Here is a 21,342-nt window from a genome sequence, read left to right as displayed (position 1 = left end):
GTAGAGAGAGGGCAGGTATGCTGTAAATATACCACAACTCACAGGACAGACCCTCACAACAAAATTATCTGGACAAAAATATCACTAATGCTGAGACTGAGAAGCCCTGTTGTACACTTCTGGGATTGTTTATTACTAGGTTATTAGCATAATCTAACCTGTCCTGACTAATACAGCAACTACCACATTAATTTTATAATAGCTAATGTGGAAATAACTGGGCTTAACCAGTTGGATGCCTTCTTTATTAGGAAGACAGGCTTAAAGAAATCCAGGGGGGGAAATGTAGATATTGTACTATGGCATAAGATTTTGAAGGTAGTTCAAAAGATTCAGAAGCTACCACTTCTACAACTATTACTGTGCAGTTGCAAATATTCTAGATAAGCAAAAATTAAACAGAAAGGTCTAAAACCAGTATGGTTTCTCCAGTGAACTCAAATATTAAAGGAGGTTTTTAATCAAAGATAAATATGCGTCTTTCATGGTCCTCTAAAAATAATATATATTTTTTAAATTTTTTAATGTTTATTTATTCTTGAGAGAAAGAGAGACAGAACATGAGTGGGGGGAGGGGTAGAGAGAGAGGGAGACACAGAATCAGCAGCAGGCTCCAGGCTCCAGGCTCCGAGCTGTCGTCAGCACAGAACCCGACGTAGTGCTGGAACTCACAAACTGAGATATCATGACCTGAGTTGAAGTCGGACGCTCAACTGACTGAGCCACCCAGATATCCTCTGAAAATAATATTGAAAAAAACTAAGGTTCAAAATTAACATAATTGAGACCCACAGAAAGTGCTAAGATTTACAAAGTTTTTGTTTTTTTTTTTTTACTTGTTTTAGTTGCATTAGCAGTAAGACCAAGCAGGAAATGAGTTTCTTGTTTGATTCTTATGAATGGATAGAGAAAGCAGAACAACTCCTTCCCTCATCATTGGCCACCAGCCCCAGCTGGACTATTATTTCTTGTTCTTCCATGATAGCTGATTCTCCGGCATCTTTTTTTTTTTTTTTTTTTTTTTGAGGCAGTGGACCTTTATAGCTCTGGCTTTTAAAGCTTTGCCTATACCAAAAGTACCAGAAGAAGTTACTGCTTACCTTTGTGGCTTGGAATTGCCTCAACTTCAAAACCTTGCAGAGATACCTGGGTGGTTCAATTAGTTGAGCTTCTGAGTTTTGGTTTTGGCTCAGGTCATGATCTCATCGGGAGATCGGCCCACACATTGGACTCCATGCTGCCAGCACAGAGCCTGCTTGGGATTCTCTCTTTCCCTCTCTGCCCCTCCCCCACTCACGTGCACACATGCACACACTCATGCTCTCAAAATAAATAAATAAACTTAAAAAATAAAATCCTTGGAAATGATAGGTTTTAGATATACCTGTCCCTTGTTAGTAGTCAGAACTACCCAAAGATGGAATGCTATATTTCAAGGGTAGTGGTTTTCAGTCTTTAAATATTTTAAAGCAAAGACCAGAGAACCACTTGGTTGTCTATTCTTTTCTAATCTTGATTGCTTATAAGTCTAAATTTAAAACAATGTACTAAAGTTAACAGATTTGGGGGAGGCACCTGGATGGCCTAGTTGGTTAAGCATCCGACTCAGTTTCGGCCCAGGTCATGATCTCATGGTTTGTGGGTTCAAGCCTCATGTCGGGCTCCATGCTGACAGCACAGAGCCTGCTTGAGATTCCCTCTCTCTAGCCCTCTATCACTGCCCCTCCCTTGCTCTTACTCTCTCTGCCCCTCCCCTGCTCTTTCTCTTTCTCTCAAATAAATAAACCTAAAAAATAAAGTTAAATTTTTGAACACATGTCTCAACTTATAGGATATTTTAGCCATGTCCAAAGGCAAGATACTAAGAAATAAAGATGCCAGTCCTTCAGTGGCCGTAAAAACTCCCTTGAAACTTCCCCTTTCTCTGCGAATAGGAAGGGCAACTGCAGGGTTCTGATTGGAGTCCAACTCTATTAACTATATAGCCCATGACAATTTACTCTAAGGCTGTCTTGTCCACCTGTCCAAAACTGTGTTTCATTACCTGTCATCGCGTCTGAGTCACCAAATCCACATTCTGAATTACCTGCTTGGTCATTGTACTCCCCCCAAGTTCACAGAAGAATTACTAAAATGTGGTCAATAAGCAGTGGTAGTGTGACAAAATCTGTTTGTCTTCCCACCAGCTTATTGAGTGGTAAGAAATTTAGTAAAAGTAGAAGCCATTAGTGAATTTCTGTTCTTTCTCATTCTAATTCAGCCAAGTGAAGAAAATTATACCTGATGTTTTTCTCCTTTAACGATAATAATGAGGATGAGACATACAGTATTTGGAGCACATTCTTGAATTATTACATTCTTTATTAATCTCAATTATTTATAAAGGATATCTCAGTCAAAAGTTCTGAAATCAGGGGCACATGGGTTGGTCAGTCAGTTAAGCATCCAATTCTTGATCTCAGCTCAGGTCTTGATCTCAGAGTCATGGGCTCCATGCTGGGTGTGAAGCCTACTTAGAAGAAAAAATAAAGTTCTGAAATCAGAACAGGGTGATGGCTTAATAATACAATGAGGTAGAATTTAAGAAAAGAGTTTATACTATAATATGGCATTTAAAGATCACAATGTGAGGGGCGCCTGGCTGGCTAAGTTGTTAGAGCATGTGACTCTTGACCTTGGGGTTGTGAGTTCAAGCCCCAGTTGAGTGTAGAGTTTACTTTAAAAATAATAATAATAATAATTGAAGATTAAAATATGCTTTATGTGGGGCACCTGGGTGGCTCATTTGGTTAAGTATCTGACTTCGGCTCAGGTCATGATTTCTTGGTTTGTGGGTTTGAGCCCCGCGTTGGGCTCTGTGCTAACAGCTCAGAGCCTGGAGCCTGCTTCAGATTCTGTGTCTTCCTCTCTCTGCCCCTCCCCTGCTTGCACTCTGTCTGTCTGTCTGTCTCTCTCTCTCTCTCTCTCTCACAAAAATAAATAAAAAATTTAAAAAAAATTTTTTTAATTAAATAAATAAATAAAATGTGTTTTATGAGTTCCTAATCTTTCATTTGTTGCATGCTTTTTTAGTTTTGTGCCTTTAGATTCTTGGTGTTAATAACGCTTACCTGCCCCACAAAAAAGAATTACCAGATCACAAAATAATATGGATAGCAAATAAACATTCTCAAAAATTAAGTATTACTAGTAAATAAAGAAATACAAATTAAAATATGAAGCTACCATTTTCCCCTATTAAAAGTTTTCTGTTATTTTCTTAACACAAAAGTGTAATACAAACTCATTGTAGAAAATAAAATACCAGACAGAGAAAAGAAGAAATCACAGTGGCAGCATAATTAACATCTCATTATTTTAGATGCCAATCTTTTTTTCTTTCTGTGTCTAAGATTTATCTAACTGTCATCTCCTATTGACATATGCTTGAACAAAATTTTGTTATTTTAAGTAATATCACAACAAATACTCTATGCAGTAATCTTTTCTGTTTTTTTTCTTTTTTTCCTGTTTATCGTTTTTTGCTTTTTGTTGTTTGGTTTTTTTTGCATCTCTGATTATTTTGTTAGGACTAGTTCCTAGAACTGCCATTACCAGGTCACAGCATATGGATGTTTAAGGCTTTTGATTATCTTCTCCCAAGTTGCTGACCAGAAAGGTTTTGTCAGTCGTGGGAGAGTAGTGGCTCATGTATCTTCTAATCCATGCTGTTTATGTTGGTTTTTTGCCTTCACATTTTGATAACTCTAAAATGCTATCTCATTGTTTCAGTTTTTACTTCTTTGGTTAATCATTGGAACATTTTTGGGGCCCCTGGATGGCTCCATCAGTTAAGCGCCCACCTCTTGATTTCTGCTCCGGTCACGATCTCATGGTTCATGAGATCAAGCCCCACGCTGGGCTCTGCGCCAACAGCATAGAGCCTGCTTGGGATTCTGTCTCTCCCTGCCTCTCTATCTTTCCCTTCCCTGCTTGATCTCTCTCAAAATAAATAAACAAACGTTAAAAAAATAATAATCGGGGGCGCCTGGGTGGCTCAGTCAGTTAAGCGTCTGACTTCAGCTCAGGTCATGATCTCGCAGTTCGTGAGTTTAAGCCCCACGTGGGGCTCTGTGCTGACAGCTTGGAGCCTGGAGCCTGCTTCAGATTCTGTGTCTCCCTCTCTCTCTGCCCCTCCTCTGCTCACACTCTGTCTCTTTCTCTCTCTCTCTCTCAAGAAATAGACACTAAAAATAATAATCAGAACATATTTTACAAGTCCTACCAAAATACTACAAATTAAAGAAAAATCTTCATTGTCAAATTATTAAAGAGAAAACAAACAACACACACCAAAATATTCAACAACAAAAAAGCAGTTAAATAAAAACTGATAACTTCTTTTTTTTTTTTAAGTTTATTTTATTCATTTTGAGAGAGAATAGGGGAAGGGCAGAGAGAGGGAGAGACAGAATCCCAAGCAGGCTCCGCATTGTCAACACAGAGCCCTACACAGGGCTTGATCTACCCCTCCCTGGCAAAGTGGGACTTTCCCTAGCCTGATTTTCAAAATAAAGAATACAACATCTAAAAACAAAAAATGCAATTTATTCTGCATGGTGATAGGTGATTTTTAATATCTCATAATTTTTAATACTTGCCACATTTTTTTGTGACATTTTTTATAATTAATATACCACATTTGTGAAGAAAACACATTTAAATACATTGTATACATGGTGCAAGAAAGGAGAGGTAATTGTCCGCAATTTCTGTATCATTTATTCTAAAGATTATATTAAAAATTTGATTTTGAAACCATGTCAACAGATAACATAAATAATATTCTGGTAAGCAGTTAAATAGCCAGTCGCCAAAATGTTAAAAGTTCCACTTGCTTGAGAAGCTGACAATTGTTGGAATCCTCTGAATGTGTGAGATTGTTTATAGTTTTTTCCTTTTTAGGTTGCTGCTGTTGATCTTCTGGTTCCTGGAGTTGGAGAGCTCTTTGGAGGAAGCCTCAGAGAGGAACGGTACCATTTCTTAGAGCAGCGACTGGCCAGGTAATGATCAGACCTAAAAGAAACAAAGTTCAGAAATTGATGATGAGGCAGTCTTGGCAAAGTAACAGAGAAGAGTGAATGAGCCTCAGCGCCTGACTGACCTGGATCTCAGATTCTTTGTGGCCTTGAGCAAGTTGTTATGTGACTTCTCTGAGTTTCCCTGTCTTAAAGATTGGAACTGTTACGTGAAATAAGGCCATAGTGTTACTTGTCCGCCAATTTGTATGTATCTCTCCCTATGGAAATCGCTTTAAAATTTTTTTTTTAATAGTTCATTGATTTATTTTGGGAGAGAGAGCACGAGTGAGAGAGGGGCAGAGAGAGAGAGGGAGAGACAATCCCAAGCAGGCTCCACACTGTCAGCGCACAACCCGACACGGGGCTCCATCCCATGAATTATTTGATCATATCCTGAGCTCAAATCAAGAGTCAGACGCTTAAGCACTGAGCCACCCAGGCACCCCAGAAATTGCTTTTTTAAAAGTTAATGATAGAAGCCAACCTTAAAGCTTGTCCTTCATTTTTTCTCTTCTCTGTGTACTTTTTTATTTACTCTAAATTATGATTGGGGACATAAACAAAGACTCCTATAGGGACATAAAGACAGACTCTGAACCAGAGAAAGGATAAAGCTGGAGAAAGAAAGATACTAAAAATATCCACTAAACTAACATTTAGAATAAGCAGTTTTCCCTTCCTTGGGTTTTCTGCTATGTAAGGGTCTTGATTAAGCTATTTGAATAACTTCTTTTAACTTGCTGTTTGAGACCTAGAAATTAATCCATAAAATGCAGAAAATGTTTTGGAGATGAGAAGTAGAGAATTGTGTTTCTAATTGAACTACCACTCCTATGCATGCGTGGTTTGCCAACAAACCACAATGACTTCCTAAACTAACCAAGGTTATAAACTTCTGTTTTCCATGGTTTCCACTTTTGCTGTGCCAGACTTTAAAAAAAAAAAAAAGTTTTTCCCATGCTGAAGGCTTAATCCCACTCTCCTACTCTCCAGATAATACTGGGTTTCAGAGTAACCTGGAAAAGCCATAATACTTTGAAAATATCCTGTAAAATTAGCCATTTGTAAGTTCTTCTTTTCCTAGTGGAGAAATGCTTAAAAAGTTGATGTTTTTTCCAAGATCCCAACCTATAAATCTGTTAGGTAACTTGGTTTTGTAATCCCAATCATTTGAACTGCTCTATTTGGTCAGGGTCCAGAAGAAAGGGAATAAATATGTTCTGGGAGGCTTCTTTTTTGTTAGTTCGGCCCCTAATTCCTTACTACTATAATGTTAGAAAGTCCTGGGAAAATTGTGGAATTGAAGTAAAGGTCAAACTCCTTAGATGGAAAGAATTTTAAGATTCTCTGGGTTTTTTTTAAGCACAATAAAAATCACACATGGCAAGAAACCTCATCTGTTGAAAGATTAATTGGTCTGTTTTCTTTGCTTGCTTCCTTCCTTCAGGAAACCTTTCCTCATAACATTACATGTTTACCTAATATCTGATTATATCCAAATTTATCTTTCCTAATGAAATGGTTATATGTGTTTCCCTATCTTAGGGATATATCTGTGACTTCTGTTCATGTTTTCTGTATATCTGGTTTTTTCATAGTCTTTATCACTTCAGATGCACTGTGATCCCAAACATTTTTTTAAAAAGCTGAAATTAATTTTTTTTAAGATTTTATTTTTAAGTAATCTGTACACCCAACGTGAGTCTCAGACTTAACTACACCGATGTCAAGAGTCGCACACTCCACCAACCGAGCCAGCCAAGCTTTAAAGGGCTGAAATTAATTTTCATGAGCACTAAGAGCTTAAAACTTTATTAGCGTTTTTCAAATTGGCCAGAAAACAATTTTCAACCATATTCTGGAGGCAGAAACTATATTATTATTTCAATGTTACAGAATGAAAGTTGTGTCTTTGTGTTCCTTCTGTGTGCCTCCCAGCACCCATAATTATGGTGCTTTTCTTATGTCACAGGACAGTAAGCTCATCTTATATGGACCCCTTCTTTTGGGCTCTGGACTATACTTCCTGTAACATTTGTTGTCTCTGCCACTCACTTGATAACACCTTAGACTATTGGATACATTAGCTTTCTTACCATATTAAAGGTTCAGCTTCTCAACTATATTGCATGTTCTTTGAGAGCACAGGTTTTTGTGTATACTTCTTTATAAAGAGCACTTTGCATACTACCCAGAATAAATGTTTGGTGGTTAGTATCTTTATCTTCTTGCCATTCTCTGAAAGAATTTTGTTATTTTCCTCTTACAGATCAGGACTAACGGAAGCCTACCAATGGTAAGAATGTGACCCTTAATCATTCTTATTATAGCTGTTTGGTCTGATTGTTACACAAGTTTTACGTGTATTCCCAAGGCACTGTGAAACATTGTTAAGAAAAATGAATAGTTCAGTTCTCAGATTATTTATTGTCTTTGAATCCTGGAAAAATAGTAATGATAGTGGCTGCCGTTTATTTATTACTTATTGGGTGCTGCTGGATAACTGTGTTAAAATTTTAATGTATATTTTCTTATGTAATTATCATAACACCCTGCGAGTTGGTTACTATTCTTATCTCCTTTTTATTACCCCTCCAGACCTAAGGTCTAGAGATATTAACTAACTTAACCATGAGCACACAGTTAGAAACATGGAGCTGGGGCTTTTTTCCTAACCATTATGCTTCAGTTTCTCTGTGTGTGAAATTAGAGTTTGAGCTAAGTGATCCCTAAAGTCTGCAGAAATCTGTGCTGCGTAGGAAAGAGCACTTGTCTGCATTCATACATTTACTTCTCCAGAATTGCTCTGGTTTTCTTTCTGCAAACCCTTTCTTCAAGTACTTTTGAATACATACAAATTATGTACTTATATTTTTATATAGTAGCTTTCCTGCAGGATCTTGGTGTAATAATACCAACAATATTATTAATTCTTCTGCTGTCCTCAGGAGAAGGAAGGGTCAAATTGTACACTTGCCTTTTGAAATACCTAGATTACAGAAGGGCAGAAGCCTAAAATGATGTGCAGGTCATGACCCTTAAATGCCTTATTATTTACCAATAGTGACTTTCTTATTTTTTATTTTTTCAATATATGAAGTTTATTGTCAAATTGGTTTCCATACAACACCCAATGCTCATCCCAAAAGGTGCCCTCCTCAATACCCATCACCCACCCTCCCCTCCCTCCCACCCCCCATCAACCCTCAGTTTGTTCTCGGTACCAATAGTGACTTTAGACATACTTAATCTCTCTGAGTCTTGGTTTTCTTGGCTCTGAAATGGGATGATAATATCAACTTAAGAGGATTATTGTGAGGACAAAATAAAATAATATAGGGTAAGTATCTACCTAGAATAGAACCTCAGTAAAAGCTAGTTTCCTTTCCCCTTTCCTTTGTTCTCAGTCTCGCTATGAGGTAGATGAGCCCCCTGATTGAGCAAGCTTATGCGTTTTGCCTGTTTTTGTCTGTCTACAAGATAATCTTCATAGTATGCAAAAACTAGCTAAATACAAATTTTAATTGTTTGTTAAATAAGTGTAGGCCTTTCTGGTCTTACTCATTTCAGTACTATTCTTGTCCCAGCTAAAGTTTTCAAACTCTTAAGATCTCTAAATACAAATCTCTGTTATTCTACTCTGCTTCCTTTTATCTGGTAATCACAGTATTTTAAAGGTAGAAGGGATTTTAGAAATCTTCAAGTCTGCGATCTCTGCTCGTGTTCCACTACATTGTGAGTAACCACCCCAGGTGTCTAAAGATTTTACTCACTTCCTATTTCTCCGTGCCATATGCAAATAACATCTGTAACTAGTTCCACAAATTTTTGTGCCATCTCTTCTGTAACCTGGCTGCCGTAGAATCAGTTTAACAACAATCTAACAAATACATATTCCTTCGAAAACTTGTTTTTTAGAAGTGGATTTTTCTATATATCAAAGCAAGGGCAAGAAAAATGCTACAGACTAAATCCATCTGCTGAATTCAGTTTCCAGCCATTTATGCCAGTGTTTTGACATCGATGTATGAGAAATTTAGAGCCAGCTGAGACTATTGCTGGACTTTTAGCAGCCAGCCCGGATCCTGCAGGTGTTTGTGGCAGGTGGCTTGATAGGCCTTACATCTCATTTTCTCAGTATATCAAAGTATGCCCTGCCCCCATGCCTTGGAAACTTGAAGTTAATTCAGCTACCAAACATTTCATTTACTCAAGATTGTGCTTGTTTCCATTATTCCTGATAGTTCTTACTGGTCTGAAGTTTTATACTAGATACTCCTGTTCATTGATCCCTCACTTGGTGGTAACTCACCCAGTTGCAATTCCTCTTTTAGAAAGATCCATATTCAATCTTAATTGCCTAAAATACCAATACATGTGGTCATTATTACCGATAGTGGGTAAATTAGGTAATCGTCTTTATTCTTGAGGATCCAAATGACTACCGGCTATGGCACTTAAGTTTTATTCTGGAAGTGATTTTACAAATCATTCAAGAAGCTATAAAGAAATCCCCCACCAAATGACATAATAAAAATACCTATAAAGTCTTCCTCCTCCTTCCTTTCCTAAAATAAATTTATGACAAGCCGGTGTATTGAAATCTGAGTTTGAATCATGGCCGTACCATTTTCTAGCCACATGATTTTAAATGGGAATAGAATTAGTATAGATAGGTTTTGCAGGCTATCTAGCCTTCCAGAAAAATGGATTTGGACATACTATACTAGGTTTGAAGCACAGGACTGGAAATTTCACTCTAGCGTTCAAGAGTATATTTTTGTGCCTTCAGACAACAAATCTTCATGGAGGAAGCATCTTCTCCAGAGCAGACATAGAGATAAAATGGTTGAATAAGGCACAGTTCCTGTTCTTAATAGAGCTTACAATCTAATACAGAGGGTATCATTTTATAACCTATCAGGCAAAACTCTTCACTCTTCTCTCTGTATTGAACAACATGATTTTAGTAGGAAAAAAAAAGCATTAACAAACTAAAAAATAGAAGAAGAATATATTTTCAAGAAAATTAATAAAGTTATTAGAACATTTTCTGTAGCCTCATGAGGCAAATTTTCTGCATATAAGTACATAAATAACTTAAAAAGGATCAAGTGACCAAAGCCTATGAATGCATGACAGGAATGCTATTTGAGTTACCTTGGACAGCTCATTATAACTTGTTCTTCACCTGTCTTTGGAGGGAAAAGATTTGTTTACTACTGTGATGTAGATCATGGTGCCTGGGTGGCCCAGTTGATTGAGTACCAAACTCTTGATTTCAGCTCAGGTCATGATCTCATAGTTTGTGAGATCAAGTCTCATGTTGGGCTCTGCTCTGACAGCACGGAACCTGCTTGGGATTCATTCTCTCTCTCTCTCTCTCTCTCTCTCTCTGTCTCAAAATAAATAAACATTTTAAAAAAATTATGTAGATGGTAACAAATGGCTGCAAAATATTTTTGAAATGTAAAATTCTATCATGACATCTGATACAATACAGCATCTATAGGTGATGATTGTCTTTTCAAAATCAGGTATCTGGACCTCCGTCGATTTGGATCTGTACCACATGGAGGCTTTGGGATGGGATTTGAACGCTATCTGCAGTGCATCTTGGGAATTGACAATATCAAAGATGTTATCCCTTTTCCAAGATTTACTCATTCGTGTGTTTTATAGCTGGAAGACCAGTTAAAGAAAATCACCCTGTGCCAGAGGTACTGCGTGTGAATGTGCATATAAGAGAATACATGTTTGAAGTATAGAAATGCAAAAGTTTTCAATATGTAATTGTCATGCCCTAAGATATGACCTATGAAAAATAGAAGTGATCATGATTTTCTTAGAAAGTTGAGAGCAATTCGTGGAAAAATGAACTCTCTCAAAAAGATACTTGCAGCAGGTAGAATCTCAAAATCTATTATGTCAATTAAGAAGAAATGAAGAAACTGAACTGTGGTCTCAGAGGTCCTTTCAGACTCTTAAGACAGGATGAGATCGTGTGGTTTACTTTGTCTTTAATCATTAGAGCACTGCTCTTTGTGACCTCTGAGAAACAACTAGGAGCTAAAAATAAAATGTTGGATCTTTTCTCCCTTTCCAATTAATCTATGATAAATGCCCATCTTATTCTCACCGTTTTACTAAACATTACAGAAGAAAATATTCCTTTTGGGGTCTTTTTTGAGTTAATACTAAGTTAATGTTCTGAATTGAAATCTTTCATCAGACGGGGTACAAAAAGTCACATTTAATAACTGCTGATCTTTAAGTATAAAAATAGCAAATGGGATGTATTAATTATTTAAACTAATGACTGTTGTAGTTTATAGTAGATGTTTGTAACTTCTCTAATAATAAAATAGATTTTTGATACCTCTGAAAGAAAAATACAGATATATTTTTAAGTTCCATTTGACCTTTCCACAGTGAAAAGTGGAAGAAGGTATTTCCAGTGTAAGATGAGCATGCAAATGTAGCTAAACCTGAGGACGGGTAATTTTGGACTCAAAAGGCAATATTGTCTATTAGAGTTTTTGAGAGGATTGCTGATTTGGGAATCTGAGACCTGACAACTGTAGCACTTTACGCGTATGATTTGGACAAGCCGTTTACTCTGTATGAGCTCATACATCATTTTCCTCAGAGTTGATACAACAATTACATGAAAGTGTGTGTGTGTGCATGTGTGTGCACGCACACACACGCATGCTTAAAACTGAAATACTACACAAATTTTTTTTAACTCTTGTAGTCTTCATTGAGTTACATATCTATGGACTTACAGCCAAATTATATGCTCAGTAGAATTTATATGTATCAAATAATGGTAAATGGCATGCATGCCTAAATAGTCAATTTTCTAAGTCTCATTAGATAACTTATCTGAGGTTATTTCCTGATGAGTTTGTATGTGGACTTTATTTTATCCTAACCCAAAGCAAATGACTGAAAGGAACTGCCAAACCTTAGAGCTGGAAATCACAGAAGCCACTAAGATGTTCTCATGACCAAACTTCTGCCTGATGCAGAGAGCGCCTATACCTGGGCAGGCACTTGTTGGCAAAGAGTTCAGTATCCCACAAAATAGCTCATTCCATTTCTGAATCTGTCTCATTTTTCGTTTTTGCGGAGCTAAAATCTGCTTCCCTAGAACTTTAATCCCCTGGGCTCAGATACCAAGTTTAGGGCAGGACAAAAGAGATAATTAGAGCTTTCATAAGGCTTGCCTCAATCGTGGGCTAGAGAGATAAATTCATTTGTTTGTGTGTAACAGATATTATTTGAGCTTACTCAGTATGCCAAGAATGGGGCTAGGTGGTAAATAAATGATAGTGAACAAGAGAAATGACCCATGCCTTCATGGAATTCACAGTCTATTAGAGAAGATACACAATCAATAAGCAAACAAATGTATTTCAAAATATGACATATGCTATAATATTTTATAAAGAACAGGGCAAGCATAGGGGCGCCTGGGTGGCTCAGTTGGTTGAGCGTCCAACTTCAGCTCAGGTCATGATCTCGTGGTCTGTGAGTTCGAGCCCCGCGTCGGGCTCTGTGCTGACAGCTCAGAGCCTGGAGCCTGCTTCTGATTCTGTGTCTCCCTCTCTCTCTGCCCCTCCCTCACTCATGCTCTGTCTCTCTCTCTCTGTCAAAAATAAATAAACATAAAAAAAATTAAAAAAAAAAAAAAGGAACAGGGCAAGCATAGATAACTTTGCTAGAGAAGGTATCTCTGAAAAGGTGATATTTAACCTTAGACCTGGAAGATAAATGCAGAAACCATTTTAAAACATTTGCAACATCAGTCAGTATTGATTTGACATTCAAGTCTTGATACTGTATTAATTTTGTGAAGTGAGAATCAGAGACTCTCACAGGCCCCCAACCTGAAGCACTAATATTTTCCCAGGCTTTCGGGCATCATGTCTCCAGTGATTTTTGAGGCACCAGATAGAATTATAATGTTAATATGATGGTGGGGCATCAAAAACAACAGTGATAGAAAGAACAGTGAATCACAGAAACCCCAGGTGCTGATCCCAGAGCCACCATTGATTTAGCTGGAGAGTGTTAATCTGGTACGATCATCTTTGTGCCCTCCAGTTATTTCACCTGCAGAACTATCATTTCGAAATAGATCAACTCTAAGGATTCTTTTTCTATCTCTTAATCTTTCAGGAATCTGTGCTGGAGATAGTCACTAATAACAATCGATTTAGAGTCTAACTTATACACTTGATTTTTAGCACATATCAGGTCTCTGAAAATGTACAGTGAAGTCAGATCACTGAAAGTTCTGCAATAGACTTCAGTGTGTTCATTGTGTGTGTGCGTGGGGTGGGAGAAGTTCCTCCTCAAATAAACATTGTTCTTGCCTTTTTGATAAGTTTCAGCAGTGTATTTCCCAACTTTCATACTTACTTGTTCTTTTCCTCTACAGTTGATCACACAGTGAGTATCTGGTTGAAGCCAAACACTTGCCACTCATAACAAGCCTCAAAATTGACATCTTTGACTCATTGCTTTTATTTTACCGATAATTGAGCAACAGCAAATACTGGTGTCAGACAAAGATCATGAAAATGCCAAAACTAAACTTGCCGGCAGGGCAGACGGCATCTACAGGGAAAACTTTAAAATGCCCACTTGTCAGCTCCTGTATGAATATCCAGATTCTGCAGAGAAGCAGCATTGTAGAATCCTGTGTAGAATGAATAAAAGTCAAGGACTACCCACGCTATAATAATATTCTTATAGGGCTTAAACTGTGAGTTAAAAGGTGATTTGAGGGTGTTAACTTCTGCTTGAGTAACCAGTTTCCAATGAGGGAAAAATCAGATTCTGTTTTCCCAAGATTTCCAAACGTCACCTCAAAATAGCAACCCCAGCCACCCAAGAAAGAGTGTGTATATTTTAAAACTTAGAAATGGTTTTTCCATCATTAATTTCCATTCTCATTTCAAATTTTGAATTAGGTGGGGAAAAATAGTTACTTTCATCCGGCTGTCCTCTGGCCTGGCGAGGTTGTGCTTCTATTTATTCATTCATTCATGTATTTTTTTGGTCTCACAAGAACTTAATTGTGTGAGTGATCCATTCCAGATCTAGACATAATTCTCCCACCCTCTGACCCAGCCCAGAGACTGACTGTCACAGAACAGCAAAGGGACTGTTTGACCTTTTGTCCCTCTCAGACAGTATCTGCCAGAAGCGTCCCTCTACAATGTTATACATTCATTCTCTCTATAAATTGAATCTGGACATTCAAGCATGACTGAACAGGCACTGAAGATGCAATTGGTGAGATGGATTAACTCTACTCTTCTTTAAATCTCTTGTTTAGATAATTATAGATGAAAGATGCTTATTTGGATTGGATTGCTATTTATTCATATATTTATTTTAGTAAGTGGTGAGGCAAGAACATAAAAATGCAGAGTTGAAAGACAAATTGGCCTGGATTGAATTGATAAGAAATGCGTGGGGCTTGTTGGCTTCTGATCAATATTTGTATTCAGTCTGCAATCTTAAGTATGTACAATAAAAAGAAAACAGGTGGGAGTAATATCTGACTGTAGTTTCTTCCCAGTGTATAGTCCAAATTAAAAGGCATTCAGGACAAAAAATAACCTTAATCACCTGACACAAAAATGATTACGATCTGTCCACAAGACAGATCTTATTAGATCAGGACCAACACACCTCCAGAAACTTACACATTCTGCCATTACTGGAGTCCTGAATTACTCCTCTGATCAGCTAAGGTCCCAGGTAGCCCTTGGGCATTCTAGTTAGCTCCAGTTTGTTTGGAGTCCAATGAATTTACAACCACTATTAGCACACTGTGTGGGAGTTTCCAGGGGAACTTTGTAAAGAAGTCAGGAGTTTGGGTGGTTCTTAAACTGTCATTCAGGCAGCTATTGAGTTAACATAGTTCATGACTCTTCAGTAACTTCCTGCTACATCTTTACTGTTCATAATTATTAGTAGTAATATGACTATCAATTGAACATTGCTTTACAGTTTACAGAATTTTTTAATGTAGTCACAATGTATTATGAACCTTGTTCTTTTGTAGCTTACTATGCCTCAAATTCATTTGGTTTAATAAAAGATTAGTTTGTTATGAAGATTGGTTATTAGGAATTCCTAATATCAAGGGAGAGTAAGACTGCAAATAAAGTCCACCACTCTTAGCCTCCAGAGAAACTGAAAGCACAGAGCTTTATGGTAACCAAAGAAGTTTGTATCTTAAGCCTCAGAGTTTAGTGGACATGTTGCAAAACACACACTTTGGCCTCTGATTTCCTTGTTTTACACAGGGGGGGAGAGTTGAGAGGGTGAGGGAAATGACAGTCGAGTTCAAAGGCATTCTAGTACAGACAAACACTGGAATAAAGGGCCCTGGACCCAGCAGTGTACTTAAGCTCACTGTGTCTCTCTCTCTTTTTTTTTTTTTTTTTTTTTATGTGTTTATGCTCATATTTGCCTTACTTACCCTCCTCTTAGGATCACCCTAGAATATACATGGAAAGATAGATGCAGGAACTTTGGTGGGGATTATTAATATCCTCCCCCAAAGTGACCAGCCTTTGATATGTCAAGATGATGCTCTGAGAATAGAAACGTGGTAGGCCCATCCAGCACAGGTTTTATCATGCTACAAATACACATATGCACAGCTAGAACTGTATTTTGCAAAACCTGGGCCATTTGCAGCTGTGACTCTTTGACTTATAACCTTCTCTGCACACTGGTTCAACAATAACTGCTTTGCTCTTTTCCTAGGATCCTGGGTTTGAAAATCTCTTAAAGATCATATTTCTTCCCCTGTCTGTGATGTATAAACTGCCCTCTCTTGTATTTTCCCAGCTCCTGGTAGTTTACCCTGTCCCTTCAGTGAATAGAGCTCTCTACCTAAGGGAGAACTTCTGCTATCCTTGGAGAATTCTGACCTGATAATACCCAAACCTGCCTCTCTCTAGCAAATGTAATAAGGAACACAGGAACACCATTTCTTCTCCCCAGCCTTCTCTTCTCCAAGATAGAATCTCCGGGGCTGCACCCCACTAGGTTATTCATCGGGCAGTGTATTCTTAAAGTGGGCCTTTCTCTTGGTAGAGGAATGCTTCCCTCCACTGTCCACTCAGCTACTACCCAAGTATGCTGTGATACCGGTTTTGATACTAGAAGAGCTTAAAAGTCTCTAGTGCCTCCCTTCCAGCTGTCTTACATCCTGTAGTGGTTGCCTGTATACGTAATAACTGCTGAGGAATCTTAATTACGGTTTCAAAATGTTCAGGGCAATCCCATCCCCCTTCATTTGGGGATTGCAAAAATGGATTTGGGTCACATACACATTTGTTGTTGAAGAACATTAAGTTTTTTCACTGAAGATTTCCACCAATTCACATGATCTTTGCAGTGTCCCAAAAGGCAGGAACTCATTCCTATACAATTAGGATATAGCTGGCCAGTGATCTCTTTAAGTGTGATTTCCATCTTCTACATTCTGTACTAAAGGTTTTCACATCGGGAAACTGTTGGGTCATATTCCTGCCAGAAAATGTGGTGGAGGTTTAGTGTGTTGGAAAAGATATTAGACAAAGAAAAGACCTTTTCTTTTTTTTTTTTTTTTTTTTTTGAGAGAGAGTGTGGGGGTGGGGGGTGTGTATGCACGCAAGCTGGGGAGGGGCAGAAGGAGAGAGAGGGAGACAATGTCAAGCAGGCTGCACACTCACTGCGGAGCCTGGAGATCAGCTCAGGGCTCATTCTCACCGTGAGATCATGACCTGAGCTGAAATCAAGAGTTGGATGCTTAACCCACTGAGCCTCCCAGGCGCCCCTCTGATTTAAGTCTTGACGCTCTACTTTTGAACTGCAGAACCTTGAGCAAGTGATTTTATCTGTGGGTTTGGATAGGCATCTGCAGAATGAGGGTAGTGCTTATCTTACAAGTGTTGTGAGAAACAAAACTGTGTGAAAGGGTTCCCTAAACTGAAAAGACTGCACAAATATAAGATCTCCTGAGGGAAACCTTTTTAAAACTCAAAAAAAAAAAAAAAAAAACTGTATCAACTAAAATATCTATTGCATGTTGAATGAATATTTTATAGCCATCAAAAATTATGAGTGAAAATGTGTTCAAAAAATGTTAAATTGTAGTTTACAGTTACCAGTAGTGTAAAATCTGTGTACATGGACTAGAAGCATACGGGAAAAAAATGAAATCAGCTATTTCAGGGCAGTGGAATTGAGTGACTTTTTCTTTTAAAACCTCTTTGGTGTGTTCAGTTCAGTAAACTTACTGAGCACTCAAACTGCCAGGTGCAGTGCTAGACTCTGCACATACAGAGATAAGTAGGACATGCGCCTTGCCTCAGGGACTCCCATTGCAGATGGTCTTGGCCAGAGTTTATTGTGAATAAGAATCACCTGGGGAGCTTATTAAAAATTTCAGGGGGCGCCTGGGTGACTCAGTGGGTTAAGCATCCAACTCTTGATTTTGGCTCAGGTCATTGATCTCACAGTTCATGAGATTGAGCCCCCATATTGTGCTGTGTTCTGTCAGCGTGGAGCCTGCTTGGGATTCTCTCTCTCCCTCTCTCTCTACCCCTCCCCTGCTCATGCACACATGCGCTTCCTCTGTCTCTCTCTCTCTGTCTCCCCCAGAATAAGTAAACTTAAAAAAATTATTTAAAAATTTTCAGATTACCTTGGTTCTACCATAGAAAGTCTGATTCAGTAGATGGAACAGCCCGCAGTTTGCGTTTCTTAAACAGTCACCCTGAGTGATCCTAATGTAGGTGGTTTAATTCCATGCTGTGAGAAAGCTTCAGGGAGGTTTTAATATTTTTACAGTAAAAGGTAATAATTACACAAATCTGCTCATTGAAGAACATACTATTTTTGATTGTTCTGCCTGCACCTTGGAGCTGGTTTTTTATGCCTCTGTACCAAGGAGGGAAAGCCAGCCCACAGAGTGATGTTACTCTTAAATCCATGCAGCATGAAGCCTTCCACACCTCTTGACCTAGATCTGTTTTCCTCCCTTTCTTGTCCACTGCCTCCCCCATGTTTTTTCCCCCTGTGCATCTGTATCTCTCCCGCTCTGATTCTTCCAATGCCCAGTAATATATCAACATCCAGATTCTTCCCCTTCCTTTTTCCAGCCTATCCCCCCCGCCAACCAGATATGTCAATTTTATTGAAACAAACATGTCTGCTTTACTAACTTGTTCTGGAAGGCTCTTATGTATGGTTAGTGTTTCTCAGAAAACTTAGGAGCGGGCTATTCATTGATCAACAACCACAAAATTATCATGTGTGGAAACTTCTGTGTTTTGGTGCTTGACTGTCATATAGCTCTTGATTAACTTTTTTCCATTGGGTTAGCCGTCCTCAACAGATTGCTGTCCTGCCCGTCGAGCTGGAGTATACCCTGCATTCTGACACAGCACTGCTTGTCTCCACATGCCTGTGGATGGGCTTGGGTGGCTTTCCCAGGCGACACACCTGTCACCTCTTAGTCACCTAGAATCAAAATAATACAACTCTAATCACACTGAGGCTGTGAGGCTTTATTTTAGGAGGGGTGACACTCCAAAATGCAACTAGAGTTTCTACATTTTCACATGTTTATGTTACTTATACTTCAAGATACCGATGGTTGGACAGTGGCTTCCAGAATCACTCCTTTCATTATGCTCCCTGAGAACCATATGCAGATACCAGCCATCTTACACTGCCATTTGTCTTCTCTGCAGGAAGGAGAGCTCCGTAACACAAGAGAGACCGCATCCATCTTTGTATCTGCAGTGCCCTGGAGAGTATCCGGCACATAGTGGGTACTCATTAAAAAACTCTTGAATGAATTAGGTGTCATTGAGGTGTCCAAAAAAAAACCCAAAAACAAAAGGAAAAAGAAATATGTCCATCAGACAACAGGGAAATTCTCCTTAAAAAGTAATTCCAAACTGGTGTTTCCCTCTTTATGTATCTGCAATATTTCATAAAATTTTAAACTAGCCTTTAAAGCATAAAAATCCAAGTCTGGAGCCTTTGCCTGAACATAGAACAAAAAGTTAAAAATTAAAAGTATAAGTTCAACTAGTAATGTATCTTTAGGAGCTGTTACTGAATGTGAGTTTCTAAGGTGTCTGTCCTGGTGTTGCTTCTAGAGTACAGTAACTAAATAGAGTTCTCAAGAACTTCGCTCTACTGTTCATCATTACAAAACCAGCACCGACCCATGTCCTTGCACACAGTGAGTGCTCAGTAAATAACAAATGAATATATTTGATTGAGGGGAGAAATTCACAGCAAGTCTCAGATGAACTCAGAGTTGCTCAGATTTTCAGTTAATTACTGCTAACTCAGTGCCTGTCTCTGTGGGGCACCCCAAAACAAGAAAAACCTAAGAGCTCATAGTTTTAGTTCCCATACAGCTGGTTGATAATTCTCTGTGTTCCCACAATCCTTTGAACATACCTCTTCTACAACATTGTCCACACACTACTGTAGACCCCTGCCTACCTATTTCTCTCCCCAGAAACACCCTGAACTTCTTAAGACCCTGGTCTTACTCATCTCGGTGTTCCTATGCTGAACTCATGGTAGTAGGTTCTCAGAAAATCCTTACTGAGAATTAAATAACAAGGACATAAATGACCTTTCCTGAGTAACATGTATTTGAATATATAGTTTGCATTTGGATAAGAGTATATGCCTTTCTAAGTGTTTTCAGAGTTTCAAATGATAGGTACTGGGTAAGTCCTGAAAGAAAGTAGATCGGTTTTCATGCCTCTCTTAAATACTTGGCAAGGTGTCAGTTTAGTTATCAAGCCCATTCCTGCTCTGAGAATCACCGCCCCCACCGCACCCTAGCCCATGGATCCCCTGCAGACATAGTGGGGACAGGAGCTTCCCTTGCTGAGTGGACTGGCAGTGGATACCTGACCCAAAATGGGTATCATTTTCCCTTGGAAAAGTGGGATTGAGAACACTAGAAAGTCTGAACTGGTTGCTTGAACCAGGAATATATAAACTTAGGAAATGCAGAGCAACCATGTGCCTCAAGAGACAGAGAAGGCAGTCTGCAGAGAGAAATGAAGGCACATGCTCGGAGATGAAAAACCAGATGGCCTGTGAGAGACAGACACACACATCCAAACTGGCTGCCTAGTTTTTGCTATATTTAGTCCTCAGTTACTAACCTTCCTGAGGCCAGATTATTCAACTTTTTCTTGGGTTCCATGGGATGTGCCTCTTTTTTTTTTTTTTTTTTAAACCAATAAATTTCCTATTTGGGCTTAAGGAAATTTAAAACAGGTATCTGCTTTTGCAACTAAAAGAGAACATTAATACACTATCTGATTTATGGAAAGAATTCTCATTACTTTTTGTTGTTGTTGTACTTCCATTACCTTTTAGTCATACCCCCACATTATCCCAGAATACATGTTAATCAGGAAATTATTTAGATGAGAAATTCCTGATAGATAAGATGCCATAGGAGGATAAGTGAGTGACATATTTGCTTTTCAAGTTTCTTGATACCCTGAGTCACAAAAACAAAACAAATGAATAGATGCTTATTTACAGAGGGGGGTTGGACAAATATCAGACCTTTTTTGAAGTACAAAATCAGATTAGAGAAGTTTTGAAGAACCAATACATTTGGCAGCTTCCCAAGGCATCTATTTTTGAAGATTCTTTCCAAAACTATATAAGAATGGCTTTTGTCATAAGCCTTAGCTGGGTTTCAGACTAGCCAAAACTGCCAACTGTAAGAGACTAAATAAAAAAGCATGTGTGCCTAGAGCAAGCCAGACCCTGCTGTTGGCCGGCCATAAACAATGAAAGTAAGATAAAAGATTTTGCTCTTCAGAAACAGTTCCAAATGTGTTTAGAGTTTTGTGTACCATATTCATTCAACCCTGGCATGCCGCACCCTGAATTTAGTCCTCGCTTAAAATAATCATTTTGAAAACATGCATGGAAAATAGGGAACTGGGAACTGCTAAAATCATCATTTGGTTCCGGAAAATTTTTTCTGAAGAAAATCTTCGGGCTTTTTCCTAGAATGTTACGAAAACGTTAACTTATAATGATTACTGCCAACATATTTCTAATCATTCTAGGAAAAGAAAACAGCAACAAATAAGTTTCCAGCTCTTTGCACAGTCAACACTCTGGACCTTGGAGAAGCTTGCATGTAATTTGACTGCAACTACTTTCCTTTTTTAGTTAATTGTGTTAAATGTGCCTCATA

General features: G+C 38.4%; 1 protein-coding gene across 6 annotated transcripts in view; it reads left to right on the top strand.

The window, feature by feature from the left end:
* The window catches only part of NARS2 (asparaginyl-tRNA synthetase 2, mitochondrial), a 129,906-nt gene extending 110,211 nt beyond the window's left edge, over window positions 1-19,695 (top strand). For 4 of the 6 annotated variants that reach the window (XM_078433054.1, XM_081790337.1, XM_060605513.2 and 1 more), the window contains 3 exons: window positions 4,945-5,042; window positions 7,330-7,356; window positions 10,598-13,609. In XM_078433054.1, coding sequence (XP_078289180.1) covers window positions 4,945-5,042; window positions 7,330-7,356; window positions 10,598-10,742 — 270 coding nt within the window. In that variant the 3' untranslated portion in view covers window positions 10,743-13,609. Of the gene's footprint in view, window positions 1-4,944; window positions 5,043-7,329; window positions 7,357-10,597; window positions 13,610-18,835 lie in introns of those variants that run through there. The other 2 variants (XM_060605514.3, XM_078433053.1) reach the window with 2 other exon arrangements.
* Window positions 19,696-21,342: the final 1,647 nt, after the last annotated feature.

Source organism: Panthera onca, chromosome D1, assembly GCF_046562875.1.
Source record: "Panthera onca isolate mPanOnc1 chromosome D1, mPanOnc1 haplotype 2, whole genome shotgun sequence".
Lineage (NCBI taxonomy): Eukaryota > Metazoa > Chordata > Mammalia > Carnivora > Felidae > Panthera > Panthera onca.
The sequence above is the reverse complement of the archived record's forward strand: the minus strand, read 5'-3'. Positions and strand labels throughout refer to the sequence as shown.